At 39.1% G+C, this 17,090-nt stretch overlaps 1 protein-coding gene across 1 annotated transcript in view; it reads left to right on the top strand.

Moving 5' to 3' along the window:
• The window catches only part of TTLL5 (tubulin tyrosine ligase like 5), a 274,511-nt gene that overhangs the window by 102,882 nt on the left and 154,539 nt on the right, over positions 1-17,090 (top strand). The window contains exons 25-28 of the mRNA XM_029952174.1: positions 2,419-2,546; positions 5,005-5,088; positions 5,645-6,046; positions 14,801-14,985. Of these exons, the coding sequence (XP_029808034.1) occupies positions 2,419-2,546; positions 5,005-5,088; positions 5,645-6,046; positions 14,801-14,985 (799 nt within the window). The remainder of the gene's footprint in view (positions 1-2,418; positions 2,547-5,004; positions 5,089-5,644; positions 6,047-14,800; positions 14,986-17,090) is intronic.

Below are 17,090 nucleotides of genomic sequence, written 5' to 3'. Positions count from 1 at the left end.
TCATGGTTCCAGTTATCAAAACACTGCTGCTGGGTGTCTGGGCTGTATTTCTAGACAGGCTTCAAAGTCCATGCCACTTGAAGTACTGAGGGAGCCCTTTGGAAAGTTGAAGTTAGAAGCTGCCAGTGTTTACTGAATCTGAGTTTATCCCTGACCTACTGATGCAGCGGCGATGACCACATTTTGCCTATGTTGAGTGGGTTGAGGAATTGGCAGTTTCTCAACACCATGAGGAATACGCCTAATTTATATAAAATAGAACAAGTCCTTCATGGGTAGAGTTAGGCTTTAAGGATTGAACATCTCAGCATTCAGCTCTATCTTGATACAAATCAGTCAGGCCATTTCGTCCATTTACAATGTGTTTCCAAAGGAAGAGGTAACAGAAAAGCATTTCACTGAAAATTTTGTGAGACTCTTCCTGGAGGACCTTTTTCTAAAACAGAGTCATACAAAACTGCTCAGCTAAAGGGTAAAACATCTGTATAACCCTGTTAGTCTTCAACCATCAAAGTCACTGGGGATGAAGAGCAGGAGAAAGTCAATTCTCTGTTGGCTTATGAAGATAAATCAGGGGTTGGTTTATCAGTCACCAACATCATCTGATCTGTGTTCCATAACTCCTACAGACCTAAGTGTAGCCTCACTATCTTGTGCTTAAGCACACAGCAAACAAAGACATCATTCTGTAGGAGTTCATAACTGTGTAATGTTATTCTGTTGACATTCTTGAGTCTTGAGTTATATGATTGATAATGGAGGTATAGAAACAAAGCAAATGGTTTCTCACATCAACATGAGAAAAATAGGAAAGAACAAAAACTATATTATGTTCAGAAAATGGCTCTACATTTAAAATGAAAAGATTAATGTTTAGTTCCTCCTGGGGATCTTCAAGATCCCTACAATATAAAAAAAAAAAAAGAAAAGCCATCTTTTGAAAAGTGATGTGTATTCCCCTATCAGGCCTAACTGTTTGCTAGAAATAAATGTATATACTAAAACTAGTGATACAGAGTTAGAGACAAAATATGCGGGAACCTATCTGTCACTATTGTGCATTAAATGTTGATTGTTGGAATCAACATTTGAATTAGCTGGTTGAATTGGTTGAATGAGGCTCTAGCCTCAGTTTTTTATTATGTTTGGGGTGGTACCTGGACACCTTTGTGAAGGTCGATAAATCCAGATGCTCGCAGGAGTCAGGCAAAGGAACATGAATTATGAAGTGGGCAAAGAATAAGAGAGGAGGTACCAAGCAGTCTGCATTTTGATCAGCCTTAACCTTTCCCTTTCCCTCTCTGTGAAGGGCCAAAAATAGCACACAGACATGCAGAGGCATTCGCCCCATTTGTGACCTCAGCTGTAGATCCTTCATAGTTACCGAGGTACTTACCTTGTGGCACTTGACCTCCACCACTTTGGAGACCATGGGGTTTACTCTGAGATTTGTAGAAACAGTTTCCTAGGTTGTCATTACAATGGTATTCTGAAGATGGGGTGTAGGTTCTTTGTGGTGATGCTGGAATATTTTGCCTATTTAAAGACCACTTACCTGGAATATAGCCAGGCTCCAGGAAGAAATACAAAGGGCCATTGAGAAGCTGCCACGGGTGTTAAAAATCCATACATAATGTTTCCTGGGAGAATCCTATGGGCCCTCATCAGATTCCTTACACGTTCCATTCTGTGGATGTTCATAAAGGGCAGATCATTTCAATATTTGAAGTGACCTAGAACCATCTGTTTCAGTTTCTGTCATGGACTAAATGGTTAGGGAACTCTTCCGTGGTAATGCTGGTTATGCTTATTTAAAATGACAAGTGACTCCTTCAGTGAATATACTTCAGTTATCTGGAAGTGGGGTGGACAAACTGTGAAAGGCCAGATAATAAATATTTCAGACTTTGTGGGATATATATGGTCATTATAACATAATCGTCTTTAAAAATGTAAATACCAGTTTTAGTGAGGAGCTGAACAAAACAGGTTGCTACTCAGGTTTGACCCCCCTATTGTTTGTAGTTTGCAGTTTGTTGACCTCTGATAGAGAACATGACTGCCACCAGAACCTTCTGTGTTGTAGCTACTTACTATGTGAAATGTGACTAGTCTGAGAAGAATTTTTAAATGTACTTAATTTTAATTCATTTAAATTAAAATAGTTCTATATGCCTAGTGGCTACCATATTGGACAGTGCATCTAGAAAATTCACTGTGGGATGAATAAAGCCTTATCGTGCTTTACATTTTTTAGATCGTTTGTATTCCTAGTTAACCATCTATTAATAGGGAGTTTTCAGCTTGTACTTTTAATTTCCCCCTTCTCCAGCTGACTCCATTTCCATAATAAAATCTGGTAGAAAGATTTTCCAGAACAGCTTCCTGTTCTGACCATACTCTCTCTCCTCATTTCAGTGAGGCTGAACTGGAAGAGGTGTTGACTTTTTATACCCAAAAAAACAAGTCTGCAAGTGTCTTCCTGGGGACTCACTCAAAGAGTTCTAAAAACAACAACAGTTATTCTGACAGCAGGGCAAAGGGTGGTAAGTATAATGGTTAATTAATGAAAAATAAGAAGAACGAGTGAAAAAAATGAGATCTGCAAAGGAAAGCCAAGAATAATGTGCAGCCTAAGCACTAACGGACGCCGAGATGGTGAAATTCTGCAGTGTGGGGGTGGGGCGTGAGGAGGCATTACATTTTTGTCCTCAAGGCAGAAGAGGGACATGGTCTGATTTTTTTAATGAAAATTAATAGCAGAGAGCTTTTCAAGACAAGCTAACAATAATTTCTAACATTTAGTGAGTTGTTCATATTACTAGAATCTGTTGGACGGTGATCTGATTTTTTACTTTCAAAAACCATATGGAGTGGGTGCTATTTTTCAACTGCTTGACAAATGAGAAAACAGAAGCTGAAAGAGACTGAGTAACTTGCTTAAAGGTACCTTTCACGGTGTTGAGGAACAAGAATTTGAACTTTCGTCCGCCCAGCTCAAGGCTTGTGCTCTTAATCTGTGCTCCTCTGTCTTTCCTAATGGCTATTTCCCACTCTTGTTAAACTCTTTTTGCTTCTGCTAGCTCATCAGCAATGGCATTTGAGGTAGAAGAATTTTTGTTGTGTGCGATGGTTTCGTACCTGGTGGGATGATTAATATCCTTAATCCCACGTCCTAAATGCTATTGTTCGCTTTCTTTAGTCCCTGTGATAACCCAGAATGTTCCCACCCATTTCAAAAAGAGCTCACTGCTAGGGAACTCCATGATTGGGATTTTGGAATTAATATGGACTGAATTATCTAGCTCATGTCATTATGATAAAAAAAAAATAGCAGTGATGTTCTGTTATAAATAAAGCTCTATGCCTTAAGGTAAGATCCGTTTAAAATCTAGATGGAAGTGTACACCAATTTCTGTCAGTAGTCTAAGCACGAGATTAAAAGATGGAGATTCGTTCCCTGGTGTTAGGACTCCCGTAGTCTAAGGTGGAAATAGCCAGGATGATTGGTCACATCTCATGTAGAGTGAGTGTTCCCAAAGAAACAGTGCTAGTGTTTTAAAAACTATTTTGGTTCAGAGCCTAGTCTACAAAAGCCTATTTATATTGAGCTCAGTGTATAATTGAATGATATTTCTAGAAATCCCTAGCCTAGCCCTCTTCTTCGAGCATTCCTAGCTTATCTAAGTTCTAAAGCTAGTTTATTCATCTGTTCTTCATTCCTTCTACACATTTTTTTCTGACCACGTGCTCTGTGTCAGACATTGTGATAGTTGCTAGGTATATAGTGATTGGACTGGCATGGGCCCTTGGCTTCATGAGGTTTATTGTCTAGCCGATGTCAGTGGAAACTTGGAGAAGCTCCTCCTATAACAGTGTTGAGAAAGGGAGCCTGAAGAGGCTGAGGAGTCCTTGTAATGAGTTGGGGTAGAGAAAAGTTGTTAACCTGGGTTGCTGAGGGCCTCCGTTGGTGTTCAGTAGAACCTTCTCCCCTGATGGTAGTGGGGAAGCCCTGAGTGCATGTTTTCACCGCATCTGTTCGGACAAATGGGACCCTGGAAATTCTGGGGTTCACGTGTTAAGGACTGTTTCTACATAAGACGGTCTGTCCCTGTCTACATAACAAGAGAGGCAGTAGGAAGGCCTCAATCAAGGAAACAACACTGTGACTCCTAACAGTATTCAAATTGATTCCAAACATGAGTGAACACACGTGTGACGGGATTACTGCTGGTGGCAGTAGGCAGCAAATAATTCCTATGTCCTTAATCTTCCATTCTGAAAGATGATCTGTAAAATGGCCTTTCTTAAGCTTTTATGTAAACTAGCCCTTGAGAAAGATTTTGGAATATTTCCCTAAGTGTATGGTTAGCCCCGGCTGTCCTGTTTCACAATTCTGTGGTAGGGGAAAAAAAAAGGTTTATTAGAGTGGAAATGTATTTTATTAGAGTGATTTTGTTATTGAATATACTAATCACCCTATCTCAAGTGCACTCACTCAGCTTGCTCAAGTAAAACCAGAGAGTTTACTTTAAGATACAGAGCTATTGGAGTGTCCAGGTATCATGCCCACAGAAATGGGGGCCGTTCTTCTATCTCTTGGTAGTTGCCCTGCTCTGTGTGTCTGATGACCCCTTTGCTCCGTTGGGTATCACCAGCCAGCCTGGTTTCTTAGTTTCCCTAGTCTGAATTCCTGGCAGAGGCATCTGACTGCCCTTACTTCGCGCACCGCCCACCCCCCCAGGCTTGTCCCTGGTGCCCATGTTCCCCATGGCTGCCCTGGGTTTAAGTGTCTTTCCCATGTTTGGTTAGCTGGAGCTGGGGTTGGGGGTCATTGGGAATCTTCTGGTTGGTTGCCCCTTCAGCAGGGCTGTGGGTGTGGCCGGCTTTGGGAAAGTGTGGTGACATGTGCAATTTTCCCTGGGATTGATTGATTAGTCGTGTTCTGTTTCAGAAACAAAATTATATGTAGGGCATTTGATCAGTGTTTATTTTTTGTTTCAGATCACCATGAGACAATGGAAGAAGTGAAAATAAAGCAGCCCAAGCAGCAGCAGGCAACAGATATTCAGTCAGATAAATTATCTCGTGAGTGATTTCACACCTACGTAGATTTGCCATCCCTTAAAAGAGGAGAAAAAGAGCCATCAGACAGTAAATGAGGCCACCCCATGAGCCATTGCCCCACGAAGTTCTTCTGTTTGTTCTTTCTCTTCCACTAGAATTTCTTCGTATTTATTGATAACGTGTTTTCCTTCTGAGGAATTTTTCATCTTCTTAATGTTTAGATATTCTGAGCACTTTTTTTCGCCCCTAGAAGGGTGAAAAGCAGAGGGAGAGGAGTTAGCTGTCCCTGCCAGAAACTTCGTCGTAACACCCTAACTTGTAAGACGCCTGCTCTGTTGATGGAGGCGGTCTCGACTCCAGCTTTTAGAAATGATGGAAAACAGGTGGTCTCGGTAGGCAAAACTCCTTAAGTTCATGATGAACACGCATTCAGGTCTCTATCATGATTTCTGTTTCATGCCAAGATTGTTTTGATGTTTAAAATTGTTTACTTCATGTTTTATAGAGATTATATGTCAGTTTTTCCTAAAATGATCTGTCTTGTTTTGTTTTATTTTGTTTGTTTTTGTTTTAATAGGATTTACCACTTCGGCAGGAAAAGAGGCTAAATTAGTCTATACCGATTCTTCCTCTGCTTCTTTTTCTGGTCCTGCTGCCACTCTTCTGCAGAAAACTCCCAGTACCCACTTGTCACCCGTTATTACAACCTCTGACCTCTCACCAGGGCCTGGCCACCCTTCTCCTTTACCTCAGACTCCTCCAGCCAGCCAGAGCATGTCTCACCAGCCAGCAGTTGTCCTGAGCACAGTCCCTGACGGTGCTTCTCCCTTCACACACCCTGGGACCCAGAACGCTCCAAGCCCGGCCGGCCTGCCACGCTGTCGATCAGGCAGTTACACCATTGGCCCCTTTTCCTCTTTCCAAAGTGCCGCACACATCTATAGCCAGAAACTGTCTCGTCCCTCTTCAGCAAAGGCAGGTGAGTGAGAAAATGAAAGGCAGCCCACAATGTTAGCTCCTCCCCCAGCACTCCCCCCCCCCCCAAAAAGAAAGCATTCTCTTTCAAAAGAAAAGGCAAAGGGATGAGACTCGTTCTGATGAGACTGAGGAAGCCTTGCATTTGGTCCAGTAGCGGGCGTTCGCTGATACAGCATGAAACGGCTTCTTTGAGGTGCTGGCGATACAGAGATGAATTAGACTGTTCTGTAAAGTAGCAGCTTGCAGGCTAGTCAGGAGATTTTCCCTCACTGATCGTCGTAGGCCTATGAGTGTGCTATACGCATTCTTTGTGATTCAAATCGTTATTTTTCAGTGTACTGAAAGTCAAGTATGACCTGAATAAAATAACCAAAGAATTCTTAAAATAAAGTATCTAACTCTAAATGCAGTAGGTAGACTCATATTATCAGTCAAGTTTCCCCCCCCATTTTTAATAACAGTTTTATTGAGATATAATTCACATACTATAAAATTCACCACTTGAAAGCATGCAGTTCAGTGGGTTTTAGTGTATCTGCATAGTTGTGCAGCCAACACCACTGACTTGTTTTAGAACATTTTCATTACCCCCAAAGAAATCCCATGCCTACTTGCAGTCTCTGTCCGTTTCCCCCTCCCCCCAGCCCTGACAACCACTGAACTACTTTCTGTCTCTATGGATTTGCCTACTCTGGGTATTTTACATAAGTGGGATCGTACCATGAGTGGTGTCTTGTGAAAGGCTTATTTCACTTATAATGTTTTCAAGGTTCATTCATGTTGTAGCATGTGTCACTACTTCATTCCTTTGTAGGGCTGTAGGCCGAAGGGTATTCCATCAGGCAGATATACCTTACTTTGTTCATTCATTTATCAGTGGAGGGACATCTGGGTTGTTTTCCCTTATGGGCTACTGTGAATACTGCTGCTGTGAATGTTTGTGTGCAGGTTTTGTGTGGACCTGTGATCATTTCTCTTGGGCGTATACATAGTGGAATCACTCGGTCATACGGTAACTTTATGCTTCGTTTTATTGAGTAACTGCAAAACTGCTTTCAAGGGGACTACACTGTCTTGCTGCCAGTGGTGTGGGAAGGTTCCAGTTTCTCCACCTTTTGCTGTCACTTACTGTTGTCTGTCCTTTTGACTTTACCTATTCTAGTGGGTTTGAAGGAAGTAGTGTCTCATCTTTGTGGTTATCGTTTGCATTTCCCTAATGACTAATGATGTGATGATGAAAATCTTTTCATGTGCTTATGGGCCATCAGTTTACCTTCTTTGGATAAATATCTATTCAAATCCTTTGCCCATTTTTAAATTGGGGTATTTGTTTTTTATTGTTGCGTTATGTTCTTTATGTATTCTGGATACAAGTCCTTTGTCAGGTCCATGGTTCTGAAATATATTCTCCCATTCTGTTGGTCATCCTTTCATTTTCTGGAAGCAGAAAAGTTTTACATTTTGATGAAGTCTAATATGTCTATTTTTCTTTGGTGCATATGTTTCGGTATCATATCTGAAAAACTATTGCCTACCCCAAGGTCACAAAGATTTACATGTATGTTTTTTCTAAGAATTTTATAGTTTAGACTCTTACATTTAGGTCTTTTATCCATTTTGAATTAAACTTTTGTGTATGATATGGCGTAAGGGTCTAACTTTATTCTCTGCATATGTGTGTTCACACATATGTGTGTCCCAGCACCTTTTGTTGAAACAGAGTGTTATTTCCCTGTTAATTGTCTTGACATCCTTGAAAAAATCATTTAATCATAAATGCAAACGTTTCTTTCTGGAGTCTCAGTTCTGTTACACTGATCTGTATGTCTGCCCTTATGCCAGTACCAATTTGCCGTGTTTATGGTAGCATTATAGTTGGTTTGGAAATCACCAAGTGTGATTCTTCCAACTTTGTTCCTTTCTTCCATATTGTTTGGACTCTTCTGGATCCCTTGCATTTTCATATGAACTTGAGGATCAGCTTGTCCATTTCTGCAAAAATAGGCAGGTGGGATTTGGATGGGATTGTGTTGAATCTGTAGATTAGTTTGGAAATACCTTACTATTGGTCAAGTTTTTAAATACGTTAGTAATATCCAAGCTAATATAAGTTACAGCTAAGCTATGTTTTGTAAGTAGTCAATTTATATTTCTTAATTAGTATCTGATTTCAAATGAGATGGGTGTTATTATATGCAGCTTGAATCAGAGATATTAAATGTCTACTTTTTATAAAATTTTTTATCTCTTTATTTTATTTTGAAAGAGAGAGAGTGAGCAGGGGAGGGCCAGAGAAAGAGGGAGACACAGGATCTGAAACAGGGTCCAGGCTCTGAGCTGTCAGCACAGAGCCTGATGCGGGGCTCAAATCCACAGACTGTTGGATCATGACCTGAGCCAAAATCAGCTGCTTAACTGACTGAGCCACCCAGGCACTCCTTAAATGTTTACTTTAAGAAGTTATAATTATAAGTATATGCATATATGTAAATCTATGCTAATTCTGAGTGGCTATTCTTGTGATTTAATCTTCTAAGATCAATAACAATAACGATGATGTTCTGGTTTGAACCGTTTTCTCCCATTTGAGAGAAATTCAGCAAAATCAGTGTCTCCAATACCCTATATTATCAAAACTTAAAAAAAAACAAACAAAAAAACCCCCCAACCTTCCTGTTTTACACTTTTCCCAAAGAGAGATGGGGAACAGAAGGAGCTAGTCAGTTCAAAGATATTTTTCAATTTCTGTTGTGATTTATACTTTGACTCATGGATTGTTTATAAGTATATTGTTTAATTTTCAGATAGTTGGCATTCTCTACTTCTTTTAATTGACTTTTAGCTTATTTCCACAGTGGTCAGAGGACATTCTGAATGGCTTAAAGTAGTAGTAGGCAACAAGATAGTAAATGACAATAACAGCCTGGAAGTGATTCGAGTTAACCTTTTCTGTGGTTATTGAATAGTTTGGGAGTGAGATTAAGATATTATTTAACTTTAGACTTTTTAAAGATAAATATACAGTATGAAATTTCAAAGGTCACCACTAAAAGAGTAAAAATATGGAAATTCTAAACCTATGGGAAGAAGAAAAATGGATTGAGCAAGAAGCTTAGAAAAAGCAAGAGAAATGAAACTTAAAAGATGGTAAACCAAGTCTGAATATGTCAAGAATAAAATAAATATACATGGGTTGAACTTGTTAGACATTCATATGTTCCATTTATCAGAAAGAGACACACTTAAAGATAAGAACAAGGAATGGTTGAAAGTAAAAGAATGAAGAATGAAATGCCATGTAAATACCAATCAGAAGAAACGTGGTGTAGCAATATTATATGTGCTAAAATAGACTTTTAAGATACAAAATTTTCTTGGGGCACCTGGGTGGCTCAGTCGGTTAAGCATCCGACTCTTGATTTCAGCTCAGGTCATGATCTCATGGTTTGTGAGTCTGAGCCCCGTGATAGGCTCATACCACAGGGCCTGCTTGGGATTCTCTCTCTCCCCTCTCTCTGTCTCTCTCCCAAAATAAATGTTTTATTTTATTTTTCTTAAATGTTTATAAATAATTTTTCAGAGAGAGTGAGACCATGCATAAGCAGGGGAGGGGCAGAGAGAGAGACACAGAATTCGAAGCAGACTCCAGGCTCTGAGCTGTCAGTACAGAGCCCGATGTGGGGCTCATACATACAAAATGTGAGATCATGACCTGAGCTGAAGTCAGTCGCCTAACCGCCTGAGCCACCCAGGCGCCCATCAAAATAAGCATTTTAAAAAAAGTTATAAAAGTTTCTTAGAGATACAGAGAGTAATTACATAAGACAAAGTGTAAAGGTTTATTTAGTTCATCTGAAATGCAAAACAGTCCTATGTGCACTTAATAAAATAATCTCCAAATATATAAAACAAAGATTGGTACATGAGAAATCTACAAATCTCCTTGTCTTTGTGGGAGAGTTCCATGAACTTCTATCAGTTACTAATAGACTAAACAGATTTTTTAAAATCAGCAACAATAAAGAGCATTTGAACAGATTGATAAATTTTATCAATTGGTCACACACAGGACTGTATAACCAGTAATTAGATCAAACACCTTGTAAAGAATACATAATATACTTATAAAGCTAGTCATGTCCTATATTATAAAACAAGACAAATTATATAAAATAAGACAAAATTTACAGAATTGGTATCATAGAGCCACATTCTCTGTCTACACTGTAATTAAAGTGAATGGTGATCACAAAAAGACACAATATATAACAGATCCTCAAATTTAAGAGTCAAATACCAGGTGTTGCATGGATGTGTGGAATCACTATATTGTACACCTGAAACTAATGTTACACTGTATGTTAACTAACTGGAGTTTAAATAAAAACTTAAAAAAAATGAAAAGTGTCAAAGAAGAAATCATAGTAGAGGTAAATGTAAAAGTATTAGAACTGAATGATAATGAGAAAATTGTGTGTCCAAATGTGTGTAGAACAATGAAAGGCAGTATTTGCCTTAAAATTTATATTTTAAAAGAAGAAAGACTGAAAATTAGTATGCTAAATATTTAATTTTAGACATTATAAAAACATCATGAGTCTAAATAAAGAAAATTAACAAAGATAAGGGCAAAAAAATCACAGAATTCAGAAATAAAGCACAGGAGGGAATATCAAAGCCAAAAGTTCTTTGAAAAACCTAGTAAGATGGACAGACAGAAAAAGAGAGAAGACATAAATAATATATGAAATGGAAAAAGGACAATGTACATACATTGCATTAGTGACAAAAAGAATATTGTTTTATTCCAATAAAATTGAAACCTTACAAAATGGACAAACACAAAAATATAACTTATGTAAAATTGACTTAAAAGATAAAGAAAGCCTCAGTGGTCCTGTAAGTATTAAGATAATTGAAATAGTAGTTAAAAATCTTCTCACAAAGAACATTTGAGGCACAGATAATTTCATAAGTAAATTCTAATAATCTTTCAAGGGGCAAATAATTCCAGTCTTGAGCTCTTCTTGAGAATGAGCAAAGAAACAGTAATCCTCAATTCATTCTGTATGCCTAGTTTAATCTTAATAACAAAACCAGTTGAGGACAGTAGCAGAGCGGGAAATTGTAGACCAGCTTCGTCTATGAACATACATGCAAAAATTCGAATCAAAATATAAACTAGCCAAATCCAGCAAATCCTGTGAAAGAGCTCGGACCATGAACAAGTTTATCCAAGGAGCAACAGGAGGGGTTTAACATTAGAAAATCTATAAATGACATTTGCATCAACAAATTAAAGGAGAAGAACCATATTCATCTTAGTAGATGCACAAAAAGAATTTGATAAAATTCTCCATTCTTTTGTGATAAAACTCTCAACATACTAGGAAGAAACCCTACAAGAGGTATCCGTGTAGGGCGCGTGGCTGGCTCAGCCAGTTGAGTGTCTGACTCTTAGTTTCAGTTAGGGTCATGATCCTAGAGCTGTGGGATCAAGCCCCATGTCAGGCTTTGCACTGAGCATGGAGCCTGCTTGGGATTCTCTTTCTCTCTTTGCCCTTCTCTGCTCATGTGCGGGGTCTTAAAAAAAAAATAATAAAGAAAGAAGAAGAAGAAGAAAGTATCAGTGTAAATAGGGAATGTTGAAAGAATTCTTTTTCATGTTGAGAGCCATAAAAGGATGCCTACTAATGCTGCTTCTATTTAATGTTTTACCAGAACCAGCATAGTAAGATAAGGAAAAGAAATTAAAAGCATAAGGATCAAAAAGGAGGAAATAAAGTTTGTTTATTTGCAGATGATATATAGTCTACATAGGAAACTGATAATAATCAACAGATACATTTCAGAAATAATTATTTTAGTAGTATAGATGGCTATAAAGATCAATATTAAAAATCAATAGCTTCAGCTATGTATTAACAAAGAGCTAGAAAGCAGTTTTTTGGGGGGTGCCTGAGTGACTCAATCAATTGAGCCTCTGACTCTTGATTTCAGCTCAGGTCATGATCCCAGGGTTGTGGGATTGAGCCCCGTATTGGGCTCTTGCACTGAATGTGGAGCCTGCTTAAGATTCTCTTCCCACCCCTTCCTGCCATTCTGCCCCTCTCCTTCTTCCCACTCGCTAAAGTAAAAATTTTTTGAAAAGCAGTCTTTTTGTATTTTGGTTAAATGTATACATAATTTAACATTTTAACTATCTTTCAAATAAATTTTTAATATTTATTTATTTTTGAGACCAAGAGAGAGTATGAGCGGGGAGGGGGCAGAGAGGGAGACACAGAATCCAAAGCAGGCTCCAGGTTCTGAACTCTCAGCACAGATCCCAACATGGGGTTCCAACTCAAGAACCATGACTTCATGACCTGAGCCAAAGTCAAACGCTTAACTGGCTGAGCCACGCGGCGCCCCCCATTTTAACTATTTTTAAGTGTATGGTTCAGTGGCATTAAGTATATTCACATTGTTGTGTAACAATCACCACCAAGAAAACAATAAATTTAGGAATAAAATGTAGAGACAAATTTCGGAAAGAAAGGAAATTTCATAAGGCTTTTTGTGAGACATTAGAGAAAACCTAAATAAAATAAATTAAATAGACTATGTGCATGGATGGAGTCAATGTCATAAATGTTTTTCTTGATTTCCTAGGTTCAATACAGTTCCAACCAAAACCTCAGCAGGTCTGTGGTTACACTTGACAAGCCCATTCTAAATGGCAAGAATAGAGAGAACCTTCGAAAGAAGAAAAATAAGGTGGAGGAACACCTTATTATGACTTATATGAAGATATGATAATTAAGACAGTGTAGTATTGACAACAGTATAGACAAATGGACTAACAATAGAATAGGAAGTTAGAGACAATCACACAGACACATGGAATTTTGATACGTGACCATGATGGCCTTGTACGTAGGGGGAAAGGAGGGGCTTGTCAATATATGGTACTGGGATAGTTGATTAATAACACAGGAAAAAAGTGAAATTAGATCACTGACTCATACTATGTGTAGAATCAATATCAGATGCAAAACTTAAAACTTCTAGGACAAAAAAATGAAGGAGACCGTCTTAAGGTTGTACGGTACAAAGCAATTGAAAATATAAGCAAAACTCCCATGAATCAGTAAGAAATAGAGAAACCAGTAGAAAAATGATCCGTGGTATCACGAAAGAGGTACCACGTGCCTGGCATCATAATTAATCAGTGAATGTAAATGGAGACTCCAGTGAGATTTTCACCCCCTTAGAAGTGGGAAGAATTAAGATTGTTGACAATATTGAATTGTGTTGGAGGGGACATGGATCAAGAGGAACTCTCATTTGTGTGTGTGCGGGAGTGTAAAAGATGCCACTTTGGTATTATCACATAAATTTGAAAATGTACATACTCTGGGATTCACAGTCCCTTTCGTAGGCATACACATAAAAGAACTTACACCTGAGTACCAGGAAATGTAGTCAAGAATGATCACGGCTGCACTCATTATGACAGCAAGAGGCTTGAAATAACCAAAATACCCCTTGATGGGAAATAGAAAAAGAAGTTGTAGTGTATTTGCAAACTGGATTACCAAGGAGCAGATAAATTAATGAATTTTACCCATACTTAGCAAAGATGAACCTTGAAAGTATGGTATTGAATGACAAGGGCAAATCCTAGGACACAACTGTAGTAAGATACCGCTTTTGCAGAGCCCCAAACCAAGCAAAATTGTCTAGTATTTTGTTTAAGCATGCATACACAAACCCACAAATACATAATTAAAGGTATTTCTAAAAAAGGGAAATCATAGGGGAGGTAAGGGATGCCTTGAGAGGAGGACAGAGTTGTCGCACATTAATTGGTAAAGTGGTTTTTGAGTTGGGTAGTAAGTTCACAGGCATTCATTATAGTATTCCTTATAACTTAACATGTCTGTTACAAATAATATTTTCTACATATCACATAATAAAGGCAACATGAAAAAATTACAGATTTTTTAAAGCAGTGTCCCCAGATCGTATATACCGACTGATCACAGTTCTGTAAGGACAGAAAGGAAACACATTAGAATGTGTCCACTCTCCTAGGTTAAAAATTTTTTTCAGTGAGATGTGTGACGTCCATCATAGAAAAAATACAAATCTTGATTTTATATTAAGTCATTTCTTTTTGCTAGAATTTCAGTGCCCCCAAATAATACAACTCTGTGAATATTACCGTTGGAAGAAGAGCATTGAAATCTGAAAGGAAAATGAGTCATTTGAAAATATAAGAGTATTGCTGCTTTTATCTAAATACACTGTTTGGCCTTTTTCTGTTTTCCCTTTTGAGCTTGGTGAGAAGGATTGTGGCTAATTTGACAGTAGGTGTTATAGACGACCGACAAGAAGAGTCACAAAACAAGAAAACTAGGAATTATAATGAGTCTTAAAAGTACATCGTTTATTCATTAAGATTAGTAAGTTCTAAGAGCGGTTACTCCCCACTCCCCATGATGCAATCTTATGTGTGTGAAGCTTTCATTATAAACAAAAACACAGTAATAAATGCTTGTAACAACTTGGCAGGAGGAAGAGTTTCTCGGGTTTGGTAAGGATTTAGTTTTATTGGTGGGAGCATTTGAAGATAGTTTATTGCTCTTTAAGTTGTCCAGATCCCCGGGATTCAGTCAAGTATCTGTGGGCTGACATGTCTTTGTCATCACCCTAAGGGTTTCAGGGCTTTTGTCCCAAGTGGGTGAAAACTTTCCTCTTTTTTTAGCAGGTTCATGCCATCCAAACAGGCTGCATTTGGGAGTGGCTAAAACACCCAAAGAGGGAGAAGACGGCTCTCCGTCCAGCAAACGGTACAACCCGAGCATGGTCACGGCCGAGCTCCAGCGGCTGGCTGAGAAGCAGGCAGCCAGGCAGTACTCCCCGTCCACCCACATCAGCCTCCTCACCCAGCAGGTACGCGCAGCCGCGGGGCCCAGGAGCCCCTCGGTTCCGAGGACAGTATGCACCGCAGGGCGCCCCATCTTTCCCTGCCTTTGCTCATCCCCCGAATGCTGATGCTTGGTGAAGGAGTGTGAGTGCGTGTGAGCTGAAGAATGAAAGTGTTCCCTTCATCTGTAAAAAAAAAAAATAATAATAAGCTGCTGTTACGGGTCTTCCACGGTTAAGTCTGCCACTAGCTCTGATGTCCTCATTTCATGGATGAACAGACTTGAATGTCCAGCTGTCCAATATACTTTTAAAGGATCTTACAAATAACTTCTTTCTTTGGTACGATGTTCCAGTGAGTTCTAGTCTTAGAATTCTTTTTACCAGAATATCATAACATTACCTTTTACTTCTTTTTCTTCTTCTTCTTTTAATTATGATCTCAGGACGTGTTATGGGTGCCCACAAATAAAGGATTCCAGTGCACTGTTAGCCAACACATATCATTCTCCTCATTTTACTGATGGGGGAAACTGAGGCTGGAAGAAGTGATATAATCAAGGTCATTCAGAAAGCTGAATAGATGGAAGTAGCTACCAGAATTTTGACCTTGAGCTATATACATGATAATAAGCTTATAACACAATGAAGTTGGATGAAACTTTCACAGGACCTTTGGGACTGTTTTTGCCCTCCTTGCTGCTTATTCCCATGGTGTTTAACCAGAAGCAGAAGGCATATCTTCTCCCTTTCTTTAATGCAAAATGGCATCAAAGTCCTCCAAATAAATTATCATAATTTAACTCCACAGTTAATATTTTGCTGTATCTCTATTGCATCAGAGTCTTAATTAGCGGCAACTCTGTAATGAGAATCAAGTCAAGAAAAAAGGGAAGCTGAAAATTACTTCCACCACGTGTTACAAGTAGGCAGCACACTGCTCCCTGGTGGTGCCCTGTTCCTCTGTATAAAATGTAGAACCAGAATTAAAGGTCAGCTTTAGCTTTACTTCAGCCTCATCCCAGTGTGTGCGGCTGTAATGAATTTTCTTGTTCAAGTGCCTAATAGTTTGAAGGGATTAGGTGAGGAGGACTGATTTGAAATAGGAAGCAAAGGATCCTACGAGGGCAGTTTGGAGACTTGGCAGGGCTTGGCGAGTTAGGTTCTAGCGATGGAGCACTGGGAAGAGGGACCACAATGCCATGATCGTGATTGAATGGGAAGGAAGGCTCAAGGCTCCTTCCTTGAAAGGTGAAGTGGCTGTGAGGAAGGGAAAGGGCCAGCGATCCGCTCCACGTTTTTCACCGGGTCACTGACAAGGGTGTATGTTCTCCAGTTTATAAATGAGCAGCTAGAAGCACCAAAGCATTAGGAAATTTGCTTTGCAGTCACAGTAACCAACACAGCCAATATTAGTGTTTACATATTTTTAACTTCTGTCATCTGGTAAGCTACAAAGCTTGCAAAATGGCAAGATTCGGATCCTTTGTGAACTCCGGGGTGATTGTATCCTAATTGGAAAATCGTTTCCTTCAGTCCATCTTTCTTATCTAAGAACTTCAGTGGCAGTGAATTAAAAGCTCATCAGACTCCTATTCTTAGGGATCTGAACTTGCCGTTAGATGTCAGTCGTAACTTTTAAAGTCTGGTGAGAGGGTAGTTGGTGCTTGGTAGCACTGAGGGAGGGGCCGTAGGGTGAACTAGGCAGGGTGGGGTGGGGAAACGAGCCGGACTAGCCGGCTGAGGATCTGCCTTCTGCCCCGACTAGCCGTGTGATCCCGGGCAGTTCGCTCAGCCCCTCTCAACCTCAGGGTTTTTATTTGTTGGGGAAGATGCAAAAGGGTCCCATGGATAGTATGCAAAACCTCTCTGTAAAGTCTAAATGCCATATATTTGGGGGAAGTACTGATATTTCAGCCATAAAAGGCTTTCAATAATAAGTGATTTTTAATTTGATTTAAAAAGTTCAGTGTTTGGATAAAATATATTGTTGCCAAAATGAACTTTGTTATTGAAAAGCTCAATTATATGCTCTCTGGCTCCTTCCCCTCACAGAAAGCAATTCCTTAATTTGGAATTTGGAAAATTCTTTTATTCTTCTTCTAGTAAATAATAACTTGTTTCGGTGGCTT

This window comes from Suricata suricatta, chromosome 9 (assembly GCF_006229205.1).
Source record: "Suricata suricatta isolate VVHF042 chromosome 9, meerkat_22Aug2017_6uvM2_HiC, whole genome shotgun sequence".
In the NCBI taxonomy this organism is placed as follows: Eukaryota; Metazoa; Chordata; class Mammalia; order Carnivora; family Herpestidae; genus Suricata; species Suricata suricatta.
The sequence above is the reverse complement of the archived record's forward strand: the minus strand, read 5'-3'. Positions and strand labels throughout refer to the sequence as shown.